This window comes from Haliotis cracherodii, unplaced genomic scaffold (assembly GCF_022045235.1).
Source record: "Haliotis cracherodii isolate W230 unplaced genomic scaffold, xgHalCrac1.p SCAF_4, whole genome shotgun sequence".
NCBI classification, from domain to species: domain Eukaryota; kingdom Metazoa; phylum Mollusca; class Gastropoda; order Lepetellida; family Haliotidae; genus Haliotis; species Haliotis cracherodii.
Window position 1 is genome coordinate 52,589,857 of NW_027266297.1, and position 21,159 is coordinate 52,611,015.

At 42.5% G+C, this 21,159-nt stretch overlaps 2 protein-coding genes across 3 annotated transcripts in view; one reads left to right on the forward strand and one right to left on the reverse strand.

The window, feature by feature from the left end:
- LOC139479618 (regulator of telomere elongation helicase 1-like) overlaps positions 1–21,159 on the reverse strand; it is a 110,908-nt gene that overhangs the window by 52,633 nt on the left and 37,116 nt on the right. Inside the window, exons 21-24 of the mRNA XM_071262456.1 lie at positions 11,570–11,647; positions 9,187–9,327; positions 7,734–7,849; positions 375–498 (exon numbers count right to left, since the gene is read on the reverse strand). Coding sequence (XP_071118557.1) covers positions 375–498; positions 7,734–7,849; positions 9,187–9,327; positions 11,570–11,647 — 459 coding nt within the window. The remainder of the gene's footprint in view (positions 1–374; positions 499–7,733; positions 7,850–9,186; positions 9,328–11,569; positions 11,648–21,159) is intronic.
- Positions 1–21,159, forward strand: part of LOC139479619 (uncharacterized) — a 29,660-nt gene that overhangs the window by 4,451 nt on the left and 4,050 nt on the right. The window contains exon 1 of one of the 2 annotated variants that reach the window (XM_071262458.1): positions 20,174–20,210. The exons of the other annotated variant lie outside the window; for it this stretch is intronic. The gene's annotated coding sequence lies outside the window, so the exon portion shown is untranslated. Of the gene's footprint in view, positions 1–20,173; positions 20,211–21,159 lie in introns of those variants that run through there. 2 annotated transcript variants of the gene reach the window in all.

Consider the following 21,159-nt stretch of genomic DNA (forward strand, 5'->3'; position numbering starts at 1 on the left):
ACTCGATGCTTCTTGGCCGGTTTACCGGCCTACGGTGTTGAAAGAGTTAAAACACATTTAAAACTTATCTGTGATAAAAGTTTATTTACAAACCAAAAAAAGACATACGTATATACGTCTTTGAAAAAACGTATCCTGAAAAATCGAGATACAGCACCTCACAAATCGCACACCGTATCGTATGGAGTGAATCGCGATGCATCGGTGTCCCGGGATATTGTTTCAGCCCTAACTCCTATTATTAGTTAAATGATGGTCATGATAACCCTTTGTTTCTGTGTTGTTCAATGAATCATTCTTGATGACTGTCCGATGACCTTGTATAAGCTGCCCACAATTGGTGGAAGGAAATATATGCAATGAATGTTACTTACAGACTTCTGAGCAGTCTTGAAGAAAGCCATCATATCTCTAATGGAGTGTCCAAAGTTGAGGGGCTTCTTCACATAGGGCCGCACCCATACAGGCAGCTGGGCCAGTGCATCACTAGAGCTGAACCTGCACAGACACATCAGGACACTTAGCCAGCCACACTTACACAGACACTCTCCACATCACAACACTTAGGCAGCCACACTTACACAGACGCTCTCCACATCACAACACTTAGGCAGCCACACTTACACAGACACTCTCCACATCACAACACTTAGGCAGCTACACTTACACAGACACCCTCCACATCACAACACTTAGGCAGCCACACTTACACAGACACTCTCCACATCAGGACACTCAGCCAGCTACACTTACACTCTCAACATCAAGACACTCAGCCAGCTACACTTACACAGACACTCTCCACATCAGGACGCTCAGCCAGCTACACTTACACAGACACTCTCCACATCAGGACACTCAGCCAGCCACACTTACACAGACACTCTCCACATCACGACACTCAGCCAGCTACACTTACACAGACACTCTCCACATCTCAGGTCACTCAACCAGCCACACTTACACAGACACTCTCCACATGACAACACTCAGGCAGCTACACTTACACAGACACTCTCCACATCTCAGGTCACTCAACCAGCTACACTTACACAGACACTCTCCACATCTCAGGTCACTCAACCAGCCACACTTACACAGACGCTCTCCACATGACAACACTCAGGCAGCTACACTTACACAGACACTCTCCACATCACAACACTTAGGCAGCTACACTTACACAGACACTCTCCACATCTCAGGTCACTCAACCAGCTACACTTACACAGACACTCTCCACATCTCAGGTCACTCAACCAGCCACACTTACACAGACGCTCTCCACATGACAACACTCAGGCAGCTACACTTACACAGACACTCTCCACATCTCAGGTCACTCAACCAGCCACACTTACACAGACACTCTCCACATCACAACACTTAGGCAGCTACACTTACACAGACGCTCTCCACATCACAACACTTAGGCAGCCACACTTACACAGACGCTCTCCACATCACAACACTTAGGCAGCTACACTTACACAGACACTCTCCACATCAGGACACTCAGCCAGCTACACTTACACTCTCAACATCAAGACACTCAGCCAGCTACACTTACACAGACACTCTCCACATCAGGACACTCAGCCAGCCACACTTACACAGACACTCTCCACATCAGGACACTCAGCCAGCCACACTTACACAGACACTCTCCACATCACGACACTCAGCCAGCCACACTTACACAGACACTCTCCACATCAGGACGCTCAGCCAGCTACACTTACACAGACACTCTCCACATCAGGACGCTCAGCCAGCCACACTTACACAGACACTCTCCACATCACGACACTCAGCCAGCCACACTTACACAGACACTCTCCACATCAGGACGCTCAGGCAGCTACACTTACACAGACACTCTCCACATCACAACACTTAGGCAGCTACACTTACACAGACACTCTCCACATCAGGACACTCAGCCAGCTACACTTACACAGACACTCTCCACATCACAACACTTAGGCAGCTACACTTACACAGACACTCTCCACATCAGGACACTTAGGCAGCTACACTTACACAGACACTCTCCACATCAGGACACTCAGCCAGCCACACTTACACAGACACTCTCCACATCAGGACACTTAGGCAGCTACACTTACACAGACACTCTCCACATCAGGACACTCAGCCAGCCACACTTACACAGACACTCTCCACATCAGGACACTCAGCCAGCCACACTTACACAGACACTCTCCACATCACAACACTTAGGCAGCTACACTTACACAGACACTCTCCACATCAGGACACTTAGGCAGCTACACTTACACAGACGCTCTCCACATCAGGACACTCAGCCAGCCACACTTACACAGACACTCTCCACATCACAACACTTAGGCAGCTACACTTACACAGACACTCTCCACATCAGGACACTCAGCCAGCCACACTTACACAGACACTCTCCACATCACAACACTTAGGCAGCCACACTTACACAGACCCTCTCCACATCACAACACTTAGGCAGCTACACTTACACAGACGCTCTCCACATCACAACACTTAGGCAGCTATACTTACACAGACACCCTCCACATCACAACACTTAGGCAGCCACACTTACACAGACCCTCTCCACATCACAACACTTAGGCAGCTACACTTACACAGACACTCTCCACATCACAACACTCAGGCAGCTATACTTACACAGACACTCTCCACATCACAACACTTAGGCAGCTACACTTACACAGACACTCTCCACATCACAACACTCAGGCAGCTACACTTACACAGACACTCTCCACATCACAACACTTAGGCAGCTACACTTACACAGACACTATCCACATCACAACACTTAGGCAGCTACACTTACACAGACACTCTCCACATCAGGACACTCAGCCAGCCACACTTACACAGACACTCTCCACATCACAACACTTAGGCAGCCACACTTACACAGACACTCTCCACATCAGAACACTTAGGCAGCTACACTTACACAGACACTCTCCACATCACAACACTTAGGCAGCTACACTTACACAGACACTCTCCACATCTCAGGTCACTCAACCAGCCACACTTACACAGACGCTCTCCACATGACAACACTCAGGCAGCTACACTTACACAGACACTCTCCACATCTCAGGTCACTCAACCAGCCACACTTACACAGACACTCTCCACATCACAACACTTAGGCAGCTACACTTACACAGACGCTCTCCACATCACAACACTTAGGCAGCCACACTTACACAGACGCTCTCCACATCACAACACTTAGGCAGCTACACTTACACAGACACTCTCCACATCAGGACACTCAGCCAGCTACACTTACACTCTCAACATCAAGACACTCAGCCAGCTACACTTACACAGACACTCTCCACATCAGGACACTCAGCCAGCCACACTTACACAGACACTCTCCACATCAGGACACTCAGCCAGCCACACTTACACAGACACTCTCCACATCACGACACTCAGCCAGCCACACTTACACAGACACTCTCCACATCAGGACGCTCAGCCAGCTACACTTACACAGACACTCTCCACATCAGGACGCTCAGCCAGCCACACTTACACAGACACTCTCCACATCACGACACTCAGCCAGCCACACTTACACAGACACTCTCCACATCAGGACGCTCAGGCAGCTACACTTACACAGACACTCTCCACATCACAACACTTAGGCAGCTACACTTACACAGACACTCTCCACATCAGGACACTCAGCCAGCTACACTTACACAGACACTCTCCACATCACAACACTTAGGCAGCTACACTTACACAGACACTCTCCACATCAGGACACTTAGGCAGCTACACTTACACAGACACTCTCCACATCAGGACACTCAGCCAGCCACACTTACACAGACACTCTCCACATCAGGACACTTAGGCAGCTACACTTACACAGACACTCTCCACATCAGGACACTCAGCCAGCCACACTTACACAGACACTCTCCACATCAGGACACTCAGCCAGCCACACTTACACAGACACTCTCCACATCACAACACTTAGGCAGCTACACTTACACAGACACTCTCCACATCAGGACACTTAGGCAGCTACACTTACACAGACGCTCTCCACATCAGGACACTCAGCCAGCCACACTTACACAGACACTCTCCACATCACAACACTTAGGCAGCTACACTTACACAGACACTCTCCACATCAGGACACTCAGCCAGCCACACTTACACAGACACTCTCCACATCACAACACTTAGGCAGCCACACTTACACAGACCCTCTCCACATCACAACACTTAGGCAGCTACACTTACACAGACGCTCTCCACATCACAACACTTAGGCAGCTATACTTACACAGACACCCTCCACATCACAACACTTAGGCAGCCACACTTACACAGACCCTCTCCACATCACAACACTTAGGCAGCTACACTTACACAGACACTCTCCACATCACAACACTCAGGCAGCTATACTTACACAGACACTCTCCACATCACAACACTTAGGCAGCTACACTTACACAGACACTCTCCACATCACAACACTCAGGCAGCTACACTTACACAGACACTCTCCACATCACAACACTTAGGCAGCTACACTTACACAGACACTATCCACATCACAACACTTAGGCAGCTACACTTACACAGACACTCTCCACATCAGGACACTCAGCCAGCCACACTTACACAGACACTCTCCACATCACAACACTTAGGCAGCCACACTTACACAGACACTCTCCACATCAGAACACTTAGGCAGCTACACTTACACAGACACTCTCCACATCACAACACTTAGGCAGCTACACTTACACAGACACTCTCCACATCAGGACACTCAGCCAGCCACACTTACACAGACACTCTCCACATCACAACACTTAGGCAGCCACACTTACACAGACACTCTCCACATCACAACACTTAGGCAGCTACACTTACACAGACACTCTCCACATCACAACACTTAGGCAGCTACACTTACACAGACACTCTCCACATCAGGACACTCAGCCAGCCACACTTACACAGACACTCTCCACATCACAACACTTAGGCAGCCACACTTACACAGACACTCTCCACATGACAACACTCAGGCAGCTACACTTACACAGACACTCTCCACATCACAACACTTAGGCAGCTACACTTACACAGACACTCTCCACATCACAACACTTAGGCAGCTACACTTACACAGACACTCTCCACATCACAACACTTAGGCAGCCACACTTACACAGACGCTCTCCACATCACAACACTTAGGCAGCTACACTTACACAGACACTCTCCACATCACAACACTTAGGCAGCTACACTTACACAGACACTCTCCACATCACAACACTCAGGCAGCTACACTTACACAGACACTCTCCACATCAGGACACTTAGGCAGCCACACTTACACAGACACTCTCCACATCACAACACTCAGCTAGCCACACTTACACAGACACTCTCCACATCACAACACTCAGGCAGCTACACTTACACAGACACTCTCCACATCAGGACACTTAGGCAGCTACACTTACACAGACACTCTCCACATCACAACACTCAGCTAGCCACACTTACACAGACACTCTCCACATCACAACACTCAGGCAGCTACACTTACACAGACACTCTCCACATCACAACACTTAGGCAGCTACACTTACACAGACACTCTCCACATCACAACACTCAGGCAGCTACACTTACACAGACACTCTCCACATCACAACACTTAGGCAGCCACACTTACACAGACACTCTCCACATCACAACACTCAGCTAGCCACACTTACACAGACACTCTCCACATCAGGACACTCAGCCAGCCACACTTACACAGACACTCTCCACATCAGGACACTCAGCCAGCTACACTTACACAGACACTCTCCACATCTCAAGTCACTCAACCAGCCACACTTACACAGACACTCTCCACATCACAACACTTAGGTAGCTACACTTACACAGACGCTCTCCACATCAAGACACTCAGCCAGCCACACTTACACAGACACACTCCACATCTCAGGTCACTCAACCAGCCACACTTACACAGACACTCTCCACATCACAACACTTAGGCAGCTACACTTACACAGACGCTCTCCACATCAAGACACTCAGCCAGCTACACTTACACTCTCCACATCAAGACACTCAGCCAGCTACACTTACACAGACACTCTCCACATCACAACACTCAGGCAGCTACACTTACACAGACACTCTCCACATCAGGACACTCAGCCAGCCACACTTACACAGACACACTCCACATCTCAGGTCACTCAACCAGCCACACTTACACAGACACTCTCCACATCACAACACTTAGGCAGCTACTCTTACACAGACACTCTCCACATGACAACACTCAGGCAGCTACACTTACACAGACACTCTCCACATCACAACACTCAGGCAGCTACACTTACACAGACACTCTCCACATCAGGACACTCAGCCAGCCACACTTACACAGACACTCTCCACATCAGGACACTCAGCCAGCCACACTTACACAGACACTCTCCACATCAGGACGCTCAGCCACCCACACTTACACAGACACTCTCCACATCACGACACTCAGCCAGCCACACTTACTCAGACACTCTCCACATCACAACACTCAGCCAGCCACACTTACACAGACACTCTCCACATCAGGACACTCAGCCAGCCACACTTACACAGACACTCTCCACATCAGGACACTCAGCCAGCCACACTTACACAGACACTCTCCACATCACAACACTCAGCCAGCCACACTTACACAGACACTCTCCACATCAGGACACTCAGCCAGCCACACTTACTCAGACACTCTCCACATCACAACACTCAGCCAGCCACACTTACACAGACACTCTCCACATCACAACACTCAGGCAGCTACACTTACACAGACACTCTCCACATCAGGACACTCAGCCAGCCACACTTACACAGACACTCTCCACATCAGGACACTCAGCCAGCCACACTTACACAGACACTCTCCACATCAGGACGCTCAGCCACCCACACTTACACAGACACTCTCCACATCAGGACACTCAGCCAGCCACACTTACTCAGACACTCTCCACATCACAACACTCAGCCAGCCACACTTACACAGACACTCTCCACATCAGGACACTCAGCCAGCCACACTTACACAGACACTCTCCACATCAGGACACTCAGCCAGCCACACTTACACAGACACTCTCCACATCAGGACACTCAGCCAGCCACACTTACACAGACACTCTCCACATCAAGACACTCAGCCAGCTACACTTACACTCTCCACATCAAGACACTCAGCCAGCTACACTTACACAGACACTCTCCACATCAGGACACTCAGCCAGCCACACTTACACAGACACTCTCCACATCTAGACACTCAGCCAGCCGCACTTACACAGACACTCTCCACATCTAGACACTCAGCCAGCCACACTTAATTCATGTAAAAACTGTTGCAAAATGTATCTTCTTTAATTTCATAAGGCAAAAAAAGAACTCAACACCCAATCAAATGTATTTTTGAAGATTCTTTTAGACACAAAATATATTCAGTTCTCAGTAACTTAAAGTACATTGAGAAGGCACATTTTAAGGGCAATAATATCATAATCCGGGAAAAAAGGAGATACTCCTTCTGCCATCACAATCTTTGGTAATGCTGGAGAACGACCTACCGTGTGTCACACAGCAGAATTGCTCCAAAGTCCTGCTTGTGTCGGATGACCCGCCCGATGGCCTGGTTGACTGCCCGGGAGGCCTGTTGGCGGTACCAGGACTGGCCACTCAGGCTCTGCAGACCAACAGCAAACAGTGTCACTCACAGCAGTTAGGTGCTGGATGTTATATACATAGAGCTGGATTTTATACACATAAGATGTTTCACCAAAACCACAAATCACCTCCCCATGATCCAACATATGCTTATTGACATCATTCTACCATTGCTGGCAATTCAGAGGGCACATCCACATCAATTGTCAATAGGTCAAATAGTTTCTTTAAACATGTTGAAAATGTGAATATTATTCTTTGAGAAGAAATATGGCAAGGCAATGTCAACCATGCTGTGGGGATTTATCCACTGTGTCCAAAGTGAAAAACATGAACTGTTATAACGTCAAGCATCCTTGTACTTAAACTATAATACTTCACGGCAAAACTATACTTTGTTACACTGCACAGGGGTAGAGTGAACATTATTTCTTAAATATATACAGGATTGGTGTCCTATACAGACCAATTGGCAGATGTGCCAGTCAGTGAGGTTGTGTGTTGGACACTGGTCTTTTTGTCACAAGCAAGCAACTTGATGAGAAACAGTTCCATTGTCTGTAGCTGTCTTAATAACAAAATAGCTTCCAGGCCATAAAAACACATATTTAAAGCACAACAAGTTTAAAACAGAATGTCCAATGATTCTAGCTATTTAACATCAATTTTAGCCAATTACATGCTAGAATATGTCTAGTTTGAAACATGGATGTTAGCTCTCGCAAACATGTACATGTACAAACACCTGCAAATTGTTACAGTGGCGGAGCTACCAGTAAGGCAGGACATGCTTGCCCTTTTCACAAACAATCGGTGTCATCACTGGTTTTCAGTGATCCATTCATATGATTTTCACCACCATTTTGAGGGTACAGGTGGTCCAGTCGTCTAAGGTGCCACGATTCGCTGTGCAGAGTTGCATCCCTTGGACACGCCAGAAACCTATGATTGTGGGTTCGAATCCCGGTTTGCCCCGATTATGTTTCTAGGTTTGCCAGCACCATACCTGTGCTCGTGGGTTTCACTGAAGTGGAAAACGTCTGAGACCTGCATCACTTTGGGCTTTCCTCCCACATTAAGCTTTCATGCCGTGATATAACTGGAATACTGTTAAAAGCGGCGTTAAACCAATCTCACTCACTCACTCACTCACTCACTCACTCACCACCATTTTAGCATTTTAGACCAAATGGAATCTGTTTAGGGGAATAATCCAGACTGGTTGTTCTCTGGCTTTGATGCTTCATATTTACACAGAGGGGGTAGGCAGAGCAGTACACCAACAAATAGGATGTCCCTAGGTGGAGCAACATGCTGCTGCTTTATAAATAAGTCAGTTACCGGTAACTGTCTCACCTTACTGCCTGCCTTCCTCTTCATCTCATCCAGGAACTGCATCTTGAGGACGATGCGTGGGTCCATCCTGGGAGGATAGGGCAGGCCGGTGATCATCACAGCCCGGCCATTGTTGTCGGAGAAGTCCAGACCCTCACTCACCTGGAGCATGGACAGAAGATCTATCATGTTCTCATATCATGAAACTACAGTGGAGAATCATCATTGTGTTTGAGGAAGCCTCATGCAGCTTGTCTCCCAGACACCAACTCAAAACTAAGGCAGTTAAGAACATCAGAGATAATTTGAGTATGAAATTTTAATAATCACTTTTGACATGATTAATTGAAAATTCTCCTCAAAATCTGTCAACCTTATTCCCATAATAAGCTGAAACAGTTGATCCTTAATTTACTGCCTCTACCAAGGTTAATAAATAATCTAAGACCACACTTTTTTTCAACTTCCTTTACGGAACTGCTGACTACAAATTTTGTTGAAATGGAAAAAAAATAAGTCTGTACTTGCTCTGTTTTTATCCGGCGGATAAGCTGATATTTTCTGAGCAAGGACCTACTATTAATGATAAGATTTTTGAGTAGAAACCTATGGAAGTTTGTTTGTTGTTTAATGCCGAACTCAGCAATATTCAGTGATTAACACCATGAGCATCAATCTACGCAATTGGGAGACGATGACATGCGTCAACCAAGTCAGCGAGTTAACCAGCCAATCCTGTTAGTCGCCTCAATACAAACATGGGTTGCTGAAGACCTATTCTAACCTAGATCTTCACAGGCAGAAGCTGTCTATGTGTTTGCAAGGATTACTTAAACTAGCGGAGGTTACTTCAATTCCCTTTGCCGATCTGCCGTGTATGTCTCTCTTCTGACAGACATATTTTACCAGGTCAAGGGCCACGATTTTCGAAACAGAATCCAAATTTCAAAGAACAGGCACCGGTGGGGAAGCACAAGGCACTTCAGTTGGTAGTTTTGAGTGTCCTCTTAACTTCCTGTGACCTAAATAATGTCCAAATGCAAGACATTTTGGTTAGCGAGAGATTTGAGAGATCTGTGTTTGTCAGCGTAATCACTTGACAAGCCATGTTCAGGTTGTAATGAACTTGGAAACAAATATGTATTGTAAATATGTAACTGATTGTATTGACAGTATTAACTCTCCGAAGTCTAAACAGTGTCCCTGTTTCATTAGTCAGGTTTGCATTGCTTAAAGCAAAAGCTGTGATGCAGGCTCTCCTTCCATGTTAAGCCACTTTATTTTTTTTATACCAGGCGACCTGTAGTGGAGGAGAAAACTAAAACTAAAATTGCCTTGCTTGCCCCCCCCACCCCACAGACATTTATTTTCCTGTAAAAAAGAACAAGAGTCATCAGAAAGATGACATATCCCCCCGGCAGCTGTCTTTAAAGTAACCACTAGTAAATGCGCAATTCTGTATGTAATGAGTTAAGAGTTGAATGTTCTTTAAGAAGCATACATTGTTTACCCACTGAATGGTTTTCGAATTCTGGCCCGGAAACGAACCCATTCCCCAATGGAGATTAGATCCAACTTCTTTCCATAAAATTGTGAAAAATAAAACTTCGTAAACAATCTTTTATCAAAAGGCACCACTTCAGTATGTGCCTGATAGCTTTGCCAAGTTTCGATCAAATACACTGAATGGTTTTCAAATTCTGCCCCGGAATGAACCTCATCCCCAATTGAGTCTATGTCCAACTTCATTCCATAAAAATTTAAAAAAATAAAAATTAGAAAAATCCTTAAATATCAAAAGGCACCACTTCAGTATGTGCCTGATAGCTTTGCCAAGTGTCGATCAAATACACTGAATGGTTTTCAAATTCTGCCCCGGAAACGAACCCCATCCCCAATTGAGTCTATGTCCAACTTCATTCCATAAAAATTTAAAAAAATAAAAATTAGAAAAATCCCAATATATGAAAAGGCACCACTTCAGTATGTGCCTGATAGATTTGCCAAGTGTCGATCAAATACACTGAATGGTTTTGCAGTTCTGCCCCGGAAGCGAACCCCATCCCCAATTGAGTCTATGTCCAACTTCATTCCATAAAAATTTAAAAAAATAAAAATTAGAAAAATCCAAAAATATCAAAAGGCATCACTTCAGTATGTGCCTGATAGATTTGCCAAGTTTCAATCAAATACACAGAATGGTTTTCGAGTTCTGCCCCAGAAAAGGAAATGGTTACGGTCAGACGGCCGGACAGACAGACTGGCTGATCGCTATATCCCCCCGCATCATATGCCGGGGGGATAAAAAGAGAGGCCGAATTGATTTGTAATATTTTTTTCAGAATATTTGTAACATCTTTTCAAGTAATGACATTGGCAGAATGGGTGTGTTGGTGCCACTCACCTTCCCCCGACACACAGCCATGAAAATTGCACCATTCTGGGTTGGGTCATTAATTTTTTCATAATATTCATCCATGGCCTGAAATAAAAAACAACTTATTAGGATAAAATATGACCAGAAGCCCTCTTTCTTCAGGAGCATTAATGGATGAAAGTATTGTATATTTTTTACATGTTACCAAACTTTTCAAACTTGAAAAATGAGTGGCACTGCACTGCTGCACTGCATCTCGCCTGGACATGGAGCCAATAGTGGAAAGAACAACACACACAATAACAACAGTTCCTGTCAGCTGGACATGGACATGGAGCCAATAGTGGAAAGAACAACACACACAAATAACAACAGTTCCTGTCACCTGGACATGGACATGGAGCCAATAGTGGAAAGAACAACACACACAAATAACAACAGTTCCTGTCAGCTGGACATGGACATGGAGCCAATAGTGGAAAGAACAACACACACAAATAACTAAAGTTCCTGTCAGCTTGACACGGGACAAAAATAAGGTCAAAATCAACACCACAAAAAGACCATTACTGACTACCCACATTGTCCTGTTCCCTCTCTTCAACAGCATAGATTGCTCCTGCATACTTGACAAGTTCCATCAATGGAACTAAATGGCAATACAAAATATTCTATTGTCAGGCTTTTGGTATTATGCGGCTAGGGATTGAACCACTGATATTCCGCTTTCGGGGCAGATGCTCTATCCACAAGGTCATGGAGGAGGTCATATCTTATCAATATTTATAATTGCATCATCACCATGAAAGCACTTTACAAGGACCAACTTCCAGAATGCACTTTGCAGCCCAAGCTGTTCATGATGCCTCAAAGTAACTAATTATTCTTTTCAACCTTTTTGCCATGTCTCAGATGAGTTAAATTACATTTTTTTCATAAATGTGAAGTTCACTTTGGGAGGTTTTGCTTCTTTGTTGTTTAATGCCACACTCAGCAATATTACAGCTATATGACGACGGTCTGTAAATAATTGAGTCTGTACCAGATAATCCAGTGATTGACATCATGAGCATTGATTTACTCAATTGGGATACAATGACATGCTTCAACCAAGTCAGCGAGCCTGACCACCCAATCCTGTTACAAGCATGGCTTGCTGAAGACCAAGCCCCAGGATCATGCAAGTGGTCTTAGCTCAAATTTTCCTAAGCACAAATTTTGGCTTAAGTTTTTAAGATTTTGCTTAGCTAAGATTCGGTCTAAGACTGGATCTTGAAACTAAGTCTAAGACCATCGACATATGGACACGCGCAAGTTATACCGTACTTTGGTAATCTTAGGATGCCGAGTTTTTCTCTGACGTACATTTGCCTCAGATCGGAAAAGTGAAGGTTGTGCGAGAAATGCACTCATGCAGCACTGAATCAACCTCTGGCTATACCCGTGAAGATCCAGGGTGGAACAGGTCTTCAGCAACCCATGCTTGCCGTGAAAGGCGACTATGCTTGTTGTAAGAGGCGACTAACGGGATCGGGTGGTCAGGCTCGCTGACTTGGTTGATGCATGTCATCAGTCCCAATTGCGTGGATTGATGCTCATGATGTCAATCACTGGATTGTCTGGTTCAGACCACCGTCATATAGCTGGCATATTGCGTGGAGTTAAACAACGGTATATGAATAACAACATAAATTCAATGCAAAAAATAGCCTGCCATAAATGATGAAAACTGATTTACCTCAATGACACCAAAAGGCGACAGAAAGGGTACACGCGTTCAAAGAAAAGGGGGCATAACTCCGCTATGTTAAGCACTAGTTTACATACATTTTCATAGTGTTTTGTTCACGAGGAACCAAACTATTCCAACACAAATATGGATATTGAAACTGTATACGTTTAGGCACAAAAAAAAACTATAAGAAATGACGAAACTGTACTTCATAATGGATAAGTAATATCGAAATGGTTGGCCCTTTCTAAACCATAAATTATTCCTTAGATTCCAATATTCTCCTGATTGTGCAAGTGTAATTTGACTAATGTTGCACCATTATTAATGAGCACTAATGTAATGTCATCAAATGAAATGAATTACATAAAAATGACACCATTCTAGTTGACGTCATGGCTACTTTTATGCAATTGACAATGTTGCAGAAAGATGACACTGGTATTTTGATTAATACATATCTCCCCTAATTTTTCGATCATGGTATGGAAAAAGAGTGTAAAACGGAATTTGACGCTTTTTCGACACAACATAAAAGACTGCATTTACCGTGTAAATAATATCTTGAATAGATAAACAATTCGATAGTTTGGACAAGACATCCGCCTGTTTGGCATCAATTTTACGTAATTAAGTATGTATTTGTTCTGTCATTATGTAAATATTTCTCTTCATCTTGTCTCAAAATTATACTACAATAAAGATGCGAAGAAAGCTCCATTGATATAGAATTATCAGGATAATCGCATAAGGATAATCATCCAGCAACGGAATACATGTGGCATGGGTTATATTTTTACTTTTTACAATTCTTGAAGAAATAAAGTTAACAGTTTAATATCCTGTGGTCACAATATTTTGAAAAGGATGAACCCATTGATTTTATAATGCAAAGCGAGAGGAATAATTCATAGATCGTCTGTGACAAACACGCACCTGGCGAATCCTCAGATATCACTGTTCTGTATATCAAACGACATAAAAAAAATCCAAGACCAAGCCAATTCTTCTAGAAATGTGTGCATATAATTGAACAAAAAATAATATCCATTTTGGTTAAGTTATATTGTCAGTTTTAGTTATAAAATAAAATGAAACGGCTATTCATGGACACTATTTATATGAACTTATAATATTGACTATTACACTCCCTAGAAATACGTACATGTTGCAGTTACATTTACATTTCATCTTGTAACACTTGTTTAATTCATTCAAGGAACTTCACCTTAGAGAAATTACCAAATATGTACAACGAATATGTTGAAGTTTGACATCACTACCGGTGACCAAATTTTACAAAATAGCGTGTTGACTGTCAGGAGTTGATTAAGGGTTCGTATGTACATAAATATGACATATAAGTAATCGGAAACATTCTGACAATCTGTGTACTGTTATTTGTTGTTATATTTTTCATTGAAACCAATGGAAATAGTCAGAAATTCCGATGAATACTGTTGTCGTTGTGCATGATTTTGCGTCAGTCATGGCATCTCATAGCGCGGGAACTTCGACTTGTTCTGTTAAAAATATCAAATCATTGCAATGTATATATTTTTAATTCCCTAATTCTTCGCACGATTCTCTTCCCGTGTATATTCTGAAAATGCTGAGCCAATGTATAGACAAATGGCTTTGTTTACATTTCCAACAAGTGCACTTTTTTCAGCGTTTGTTTTCACACCTCATTTATTTTGCTTCATTACATCTAGACAATTTGTATTGGTGACAAAGACCATTTGGCATTTGATTCTAAAATGTATGAGGTATTCAAAGATGTAGGTATCGATTTTGAAATATACATGATGGTATTTGCGTCTCATAAGCGGTGTTCGTATAACATGATTTTGTAAACACTATCCAATATGGCTGACACAAAACGACTGAGCAACTAAAAGGTGAAAAGCCCCAGTGGCAACAAACTGAAGGAATATCAAAACTTGAATAAAAGGCGGGAGACTTGGAACGCTGAGTCGGGTAGTATCTATACCAGTTCATCACCAGTTAGATCAACGATGAATGGTAGGCCGATGAAATCTATAACTTTTACCAAGAGCTCTTCATCGTTGTACATATCAACAGAATTGAAGCAGTCTCAAAATGTCCACTGAATTGGTATTTTTTTCCTTTTTAGCCCCGAGGTGACGCATGAGGTGAATGTCCGATTTAAGACAAAATATGGTCTTATGTCTAAATCTTAAGAGTTAAGACAAAATATGGTCTTAAGTTAGTTTCATGATCCCGGGGCCAGTTCTTCAGGGGTCCCTGGAAAGGTACGCAACAGCTGCAGATGTTGAGACAACTGTCTATCTACGGTCACTATTTCTTATTAGATAACATTTATTGATGATAATGGACTTTCTATGGTACGTGATCAAGTGAAGGAAAGATAACATCAAGTTCACAAAATGGTATCTTATGAATTAGTCAGGTATTTTATTTATTCTCCACATCAAAAATGTATATAAATGTAAACAGACAAACAAATTCTTACTTTCAACAGACCAAACCATAACCTGTGGCCAGTTGCATTTGAATATTGATAGATACCCAAACATAGGCATTGTTAACATTTCCATGCAATCTCTTTAACAAACTTTCATGCTGTTGGGTGTGTGAACATTACCTTAACAACAATCAACGTCTTCATTTACGAATTACCTAGTTTTGTTAGTTCGCAGAACAGCTAAACTTGGTCACTCCCACGACCGGCACATCAGCTAAGCAATCAACATATTGAGTTGCTTGGTTGTATCTGTTAAATGTACATACCGGTACTGTCACTACCATTGTGGAGAAAGGAAATCAGTGTGATTGCTGTACCAACCTAATCTGAACACTAACTTGATTCTGCTTGGATATTGTATCTGTAACCAGGGCTTGGGAGTCCAAATTTACTACCTGGGAACCTACAACCCTTTTACCTGACCCTACCCGGGTATCTGCTGAAGGTCAAGAGATAGGTACAAAATGTCCAATTGGGAATAGTTTGACCTTAGCCCTGGACAAGATGTATTTAGACACACATATAAAATGATCTGGTCATGCACGCACTGAAGTTGACTGAAATTTTATCTTTCTTCAAACATATACCGGCAAAGGACAGAAGGAATGGGTGCATAGTCAGAAAGTTATGCAAACATTAGTGACTTGTAGTGTAACCATATAGTTCAAGATAATTTTTGTCATTAAACATTATATCACGTGACTAACCACGGGTCTGGGTAGTCCTGTGTGTACCCGGGTCATACTCAGGACCCACCCAACCTGAGAAACATGTTACGTGTCCTAGCCCTATCAGTAACACCTTCAAATGAAGGGCAAGGTCACAATCAGAATAAGAATCATGATCTACACACTGCATTTCACTCTTGAGATAAAAATATGAGATATTAATCTTCACATCTTGGATGTTTTGGAACATAATATCTGAAGTCTCTTTCAAAAACTGCCACAAACAAGAAAGAAGTGAGCAAAGCTCACATACCCCCGTTATCCCCGCTTGTAAACAACAAATAGTAAATAGTTTGTTAATTAATGAAATATTACATATTTCTAACTGATTTTAACTTCATTGTTTTAAAACCTAAGATTGAGTTCCAGTGACAGTTCCAGTGAGTTCCAGAAACATTTATGTTTCACCATGATTTCATGGAAACGGCAAAAATAAAAAAATTCATAATCTTCAAACTAGCAAAAGGCACAAGTACTCATTGTGGTAAATGTGTGTAACAAGCTTGATGAAGCTAGGATGCATAGTTAAAAAAGTTATGGGCCGTACAAATTAAGAATCTTCAAACTAGCAAAAGGCACAAGTACTCATTGGGGTAAATGTGTGTAGCAAGTTTGGTGAAGCTAGGGTGCATGGTTAAAAAGATATGGGCCGTACAAAACACCCACCCTAAAAGTTTAAGTTTCTAATGTTTCCATGGAAACAGCAAAAATTAAAAAGTTCAGAACCTTCAAACTAGCAAAAGGCACAAGTACTCATTGGGGTAAATGTGTGTAGTGAAGTTGGTGAAGCTATGGTGCATGGTTAAAAAGTTATGGGCCGTACAAAAGCCCGGATGGAAGGACGGACGGAAAGATGGATGGAAGGATGGACGGAAGGACGGACAAACGAAACTCTAAATACCCCCGATTTACTTCGTAACGGGGGTATAACTATGCTTTGACAGAGAATGACAGCACACCCAGAGCAAACACAGAAAGTCTAAATATCATGCCAAATATTCTAAACTGTCATTTTGCCACAATGAATTTGTTACATTAAAACAAATATTGATAATCGCAAGTGATGGGTACATACGGTGCTCATAGGCCTCAACCAAGAGACCTTGATTTATCTGTAGACATGTCACATGGATAGAGCTTGATCACATTTCAGGGCGTTATTCCACAAAGCGATCATACTCTTACGACAGTCGTAGCACTACGATCGCTTTGTTGAATGGGATCCTGTAGTAGATCCAAGTTATGATATAATGAAGGCATACCAACATTGAAGTGTTTGATGTGCTTGTTCATGTGTGATCTTCGTGAGGTGATCTTCGCGAGGTCACATTTATCCAATCAGAATGAACACATTTGTGACATACAGATTTAGTATCTCACCACCACCAAGTATCAACCTACATGAGGTTACAGTGACATAGACACTGACAATGACATACACAACTTTTACAAGTACCTAAAATATTTTCAAAACAGTGCTCTACACTGAAAAAGATATTTACTAAGCTTGGTGACAAAAACTTCAATATGGGGCAACCTTCAACCTGGTCATGCCGACAAACATGTTACACCACATTTGAAAGCAAACAAGCTCATTTTCTACAACATGTTAAATGTAGATTATGATTCTGTGAACAAACTTGACTCTACTTATAGCCATTGTCACACCCAAAAAGTTTCAGCTCATTATCTTTTGTCTAAGTGAAGGTGTTTCACATTTTGATTTTAGACACACACACTCCAAAATAACAATACAAACACAATGAGTGACTGAGTGAGTGAGTTGAGTTCAACACCGCTTTTAACATTATTCCAGTTATATCACGACATGTCAGCTTAATGTGGGAGGAAAGCCCGAAGTGATGCAGGCCCAGACGTTTACCACTTCGGTAAAACCCACGAGCTCGGGTAGGGTGCTGACAAACCTAGAAACATAATCAGGCCGAACCAGGATTCAAACCCACTATCATAGGTTTCTGGCGTGCCCAAGGGAAGCAACTCTGCACAGTGAATCACAGGGCCTTAGAGGATTGGGCCACCAGTGCCCCCAAAAACGCAATAGCTTGAACAAACCCTAGTGCCAAGTCAGAAACAAGCATGCCAAATTTCAGGGTCATTTCTTCAGTATTTTCAGTGGGACAAGCATATAGTCAACGGAGTTATCGATATCCCCCTCCCATTTTAACATATTATGGTCCCAAACCAGGTAACTTACCAAACATTTCTCTTAGCCCATGTCAAAACAACTGAAATGGAAATTCTAAAATTCATTCATTTGAAAACTCCTTAATATCACATGGCACCAGTTCAGTATGTGCTTTATATATAGACATGCTGTGTTTGGCAAGGAAATATTAAACAGTTTATTTGTTATACTCCATAAGTGAACCCACCCTATATTAAAACTTAAATCCAACTTGTTGCAATGGAAACAAATAAAATTTTCTAAAAGTGCTAAATATCAAAAGGCACCAGTTCAGTATGTGCCTGGTAGACATGCAAAGTTTTGTAAGAAAGTATTTAACAGTTATTGAGTTATGCTCCAGAAACGAACACCACCCTTTTAGAATTTAAGTCCAACTTGTTGCCATGGAAACGTAAAAAATAACAATTTCTAAAATTCCTAAATAGCAAAAGGCCCCAGTTCAGCATTATGCTCCGGAAATGATTTCGGGACGCACGCGCGCACACACACACACACACACACACACACACGCACACGCACACGCACACGCACGGACAGACAGAACACATTTCTATATCCCCCGCCAACTTCGTTGGGGCTGGGGATAAAAATGTTAATAGGCCCACCCAGAATATGTTTTGAGAGAAACAATGGGCAACACGTAATGTGAGTGAGTGAGTTTGGTTTTACGCCGCTTTTAGCAATATTCCAGCAATATCACGGCGGGGGACACCAGAAATGGGCTTCACACATTGTACCCATGTCGGGATTCGAACACGGGTCTTCGGCATGACAAGTGAGTGCTTTAACCACTAGGCTACCCGTCCGCCCCAGGCAACACGTAAAGGTCAAATTGAGGTCATTTTACAAATAAGGCTTAAAACTGAAAACATAGCCTCACTGATGTTTATGGAAAGTGTTGGACATTCAGGCCATGACAAAAACTCAAATGGTGTAAACTTTGGTGAACTAAAAACACAAACTATATTAAAGCATGCTATATGAATGCTTTTGATGATCAAATGAATTTATATGCATCAATGTAAACAAACATACTGTGTTTCCTTATTATGTCCCTCACTCAGATTGTTGCATATTAATTGGGTTGACATTTGATAATTTCAGGAAGTCAATGTTATGGGAGGTCAGCTCTATTAAAGTACCTATTTCCTTTCCGTATTTTTCTATTATTTTTGCATAAGCCATTGACACAGCGTTTATTCTGTTTAATGTTGAAACATTAGTGATATTATTTGAGGTCAGCTCAGTGATAAGTACTGTATTTCCTTTCATAGATGCCTGGGTGTCTATTAATTTTGTGTAAGCCGATGACCCAGTGTCTGATGCTGGAACCTTCCCAAACTATTATCCTTCACCGAAATCCTGGAGTCGAAAAGACGAATTACATAAGTTATAATTTTAGCATAGGTATGCGCACGCACAGTCATTAACATATAAAATGGCGACAAGTGGTTTTCGCCTGAACTTCCTTCGTGATCAAGAAAACAATTCAGGTTGTAGAATCAGATGTATACTTGTGGAGAACTGGCAATTACTATATTTTATTTCTATGTTTATAATTCATTATGTTAATAAAAACATGTCAATCAATGTGATCTCTAAAAAGCAAATGCTTTCCCGGTATAACTTTGTAGGCATCATTTATTGTAAACCTTCAATTGTGTCACACTTCAGTCAAACAACTCTCAGTTACAAGACTTCCTGTGCTTTAGTAACAGTGTCAGAATACAGGATATACCTGGTTAACTTGTCTGGCTAACAATCCAAATGTCACACATTCATGACTCGACTGATTGTCACAAAGACTGGTCACTTTGCGACATGATAAAAGAGAATTTGTTTTGCTGAGAGTATAAACTGATAAAGCCAGACCATATTCTTTTCCATGTTTTTCAGATGACACTCCTCAAATGTCACATACTTTCCTCAAATATTATAGTGTTCACTTCAGCTTTGCGTAGATTTCATGCACTTTTCTGGTGTTTCATAGATGACCAGATGACAGTGGTGCATGTGCATGCTTCTTGTACTGGTACTGCCATTGCTCACATCTTGATTCTGAATATTAAATAGCTGTCCATAAAGATAGATTTGTGCATTTTGTTTCTCAAATTAGCTCCCTCCCCACTCAAATGGTGAACACTACATGGTGTTGACATACAAAACTCTTGTCCATTATGAGACAACCAAGCACTAAGAAAATGACATGAATCCTTTAGGCATTTTCTGATTTCTTGGCTGTCATTTCTTTATTCTTGGTAGGACTGAGATTGTCAGAATAAATACATATCTCTTCAGGTTCTGCAAGTTAAATGTAGAACACTGATCTCTTTTTATAGGAAATACCATATTTTTATCCCAAATTTCAGTTAAATGATCCATGGTATTCTGCACAAAGGCATAATATCTAAAGGTCTTCACCACTTGGCTCTATTTGTCTTG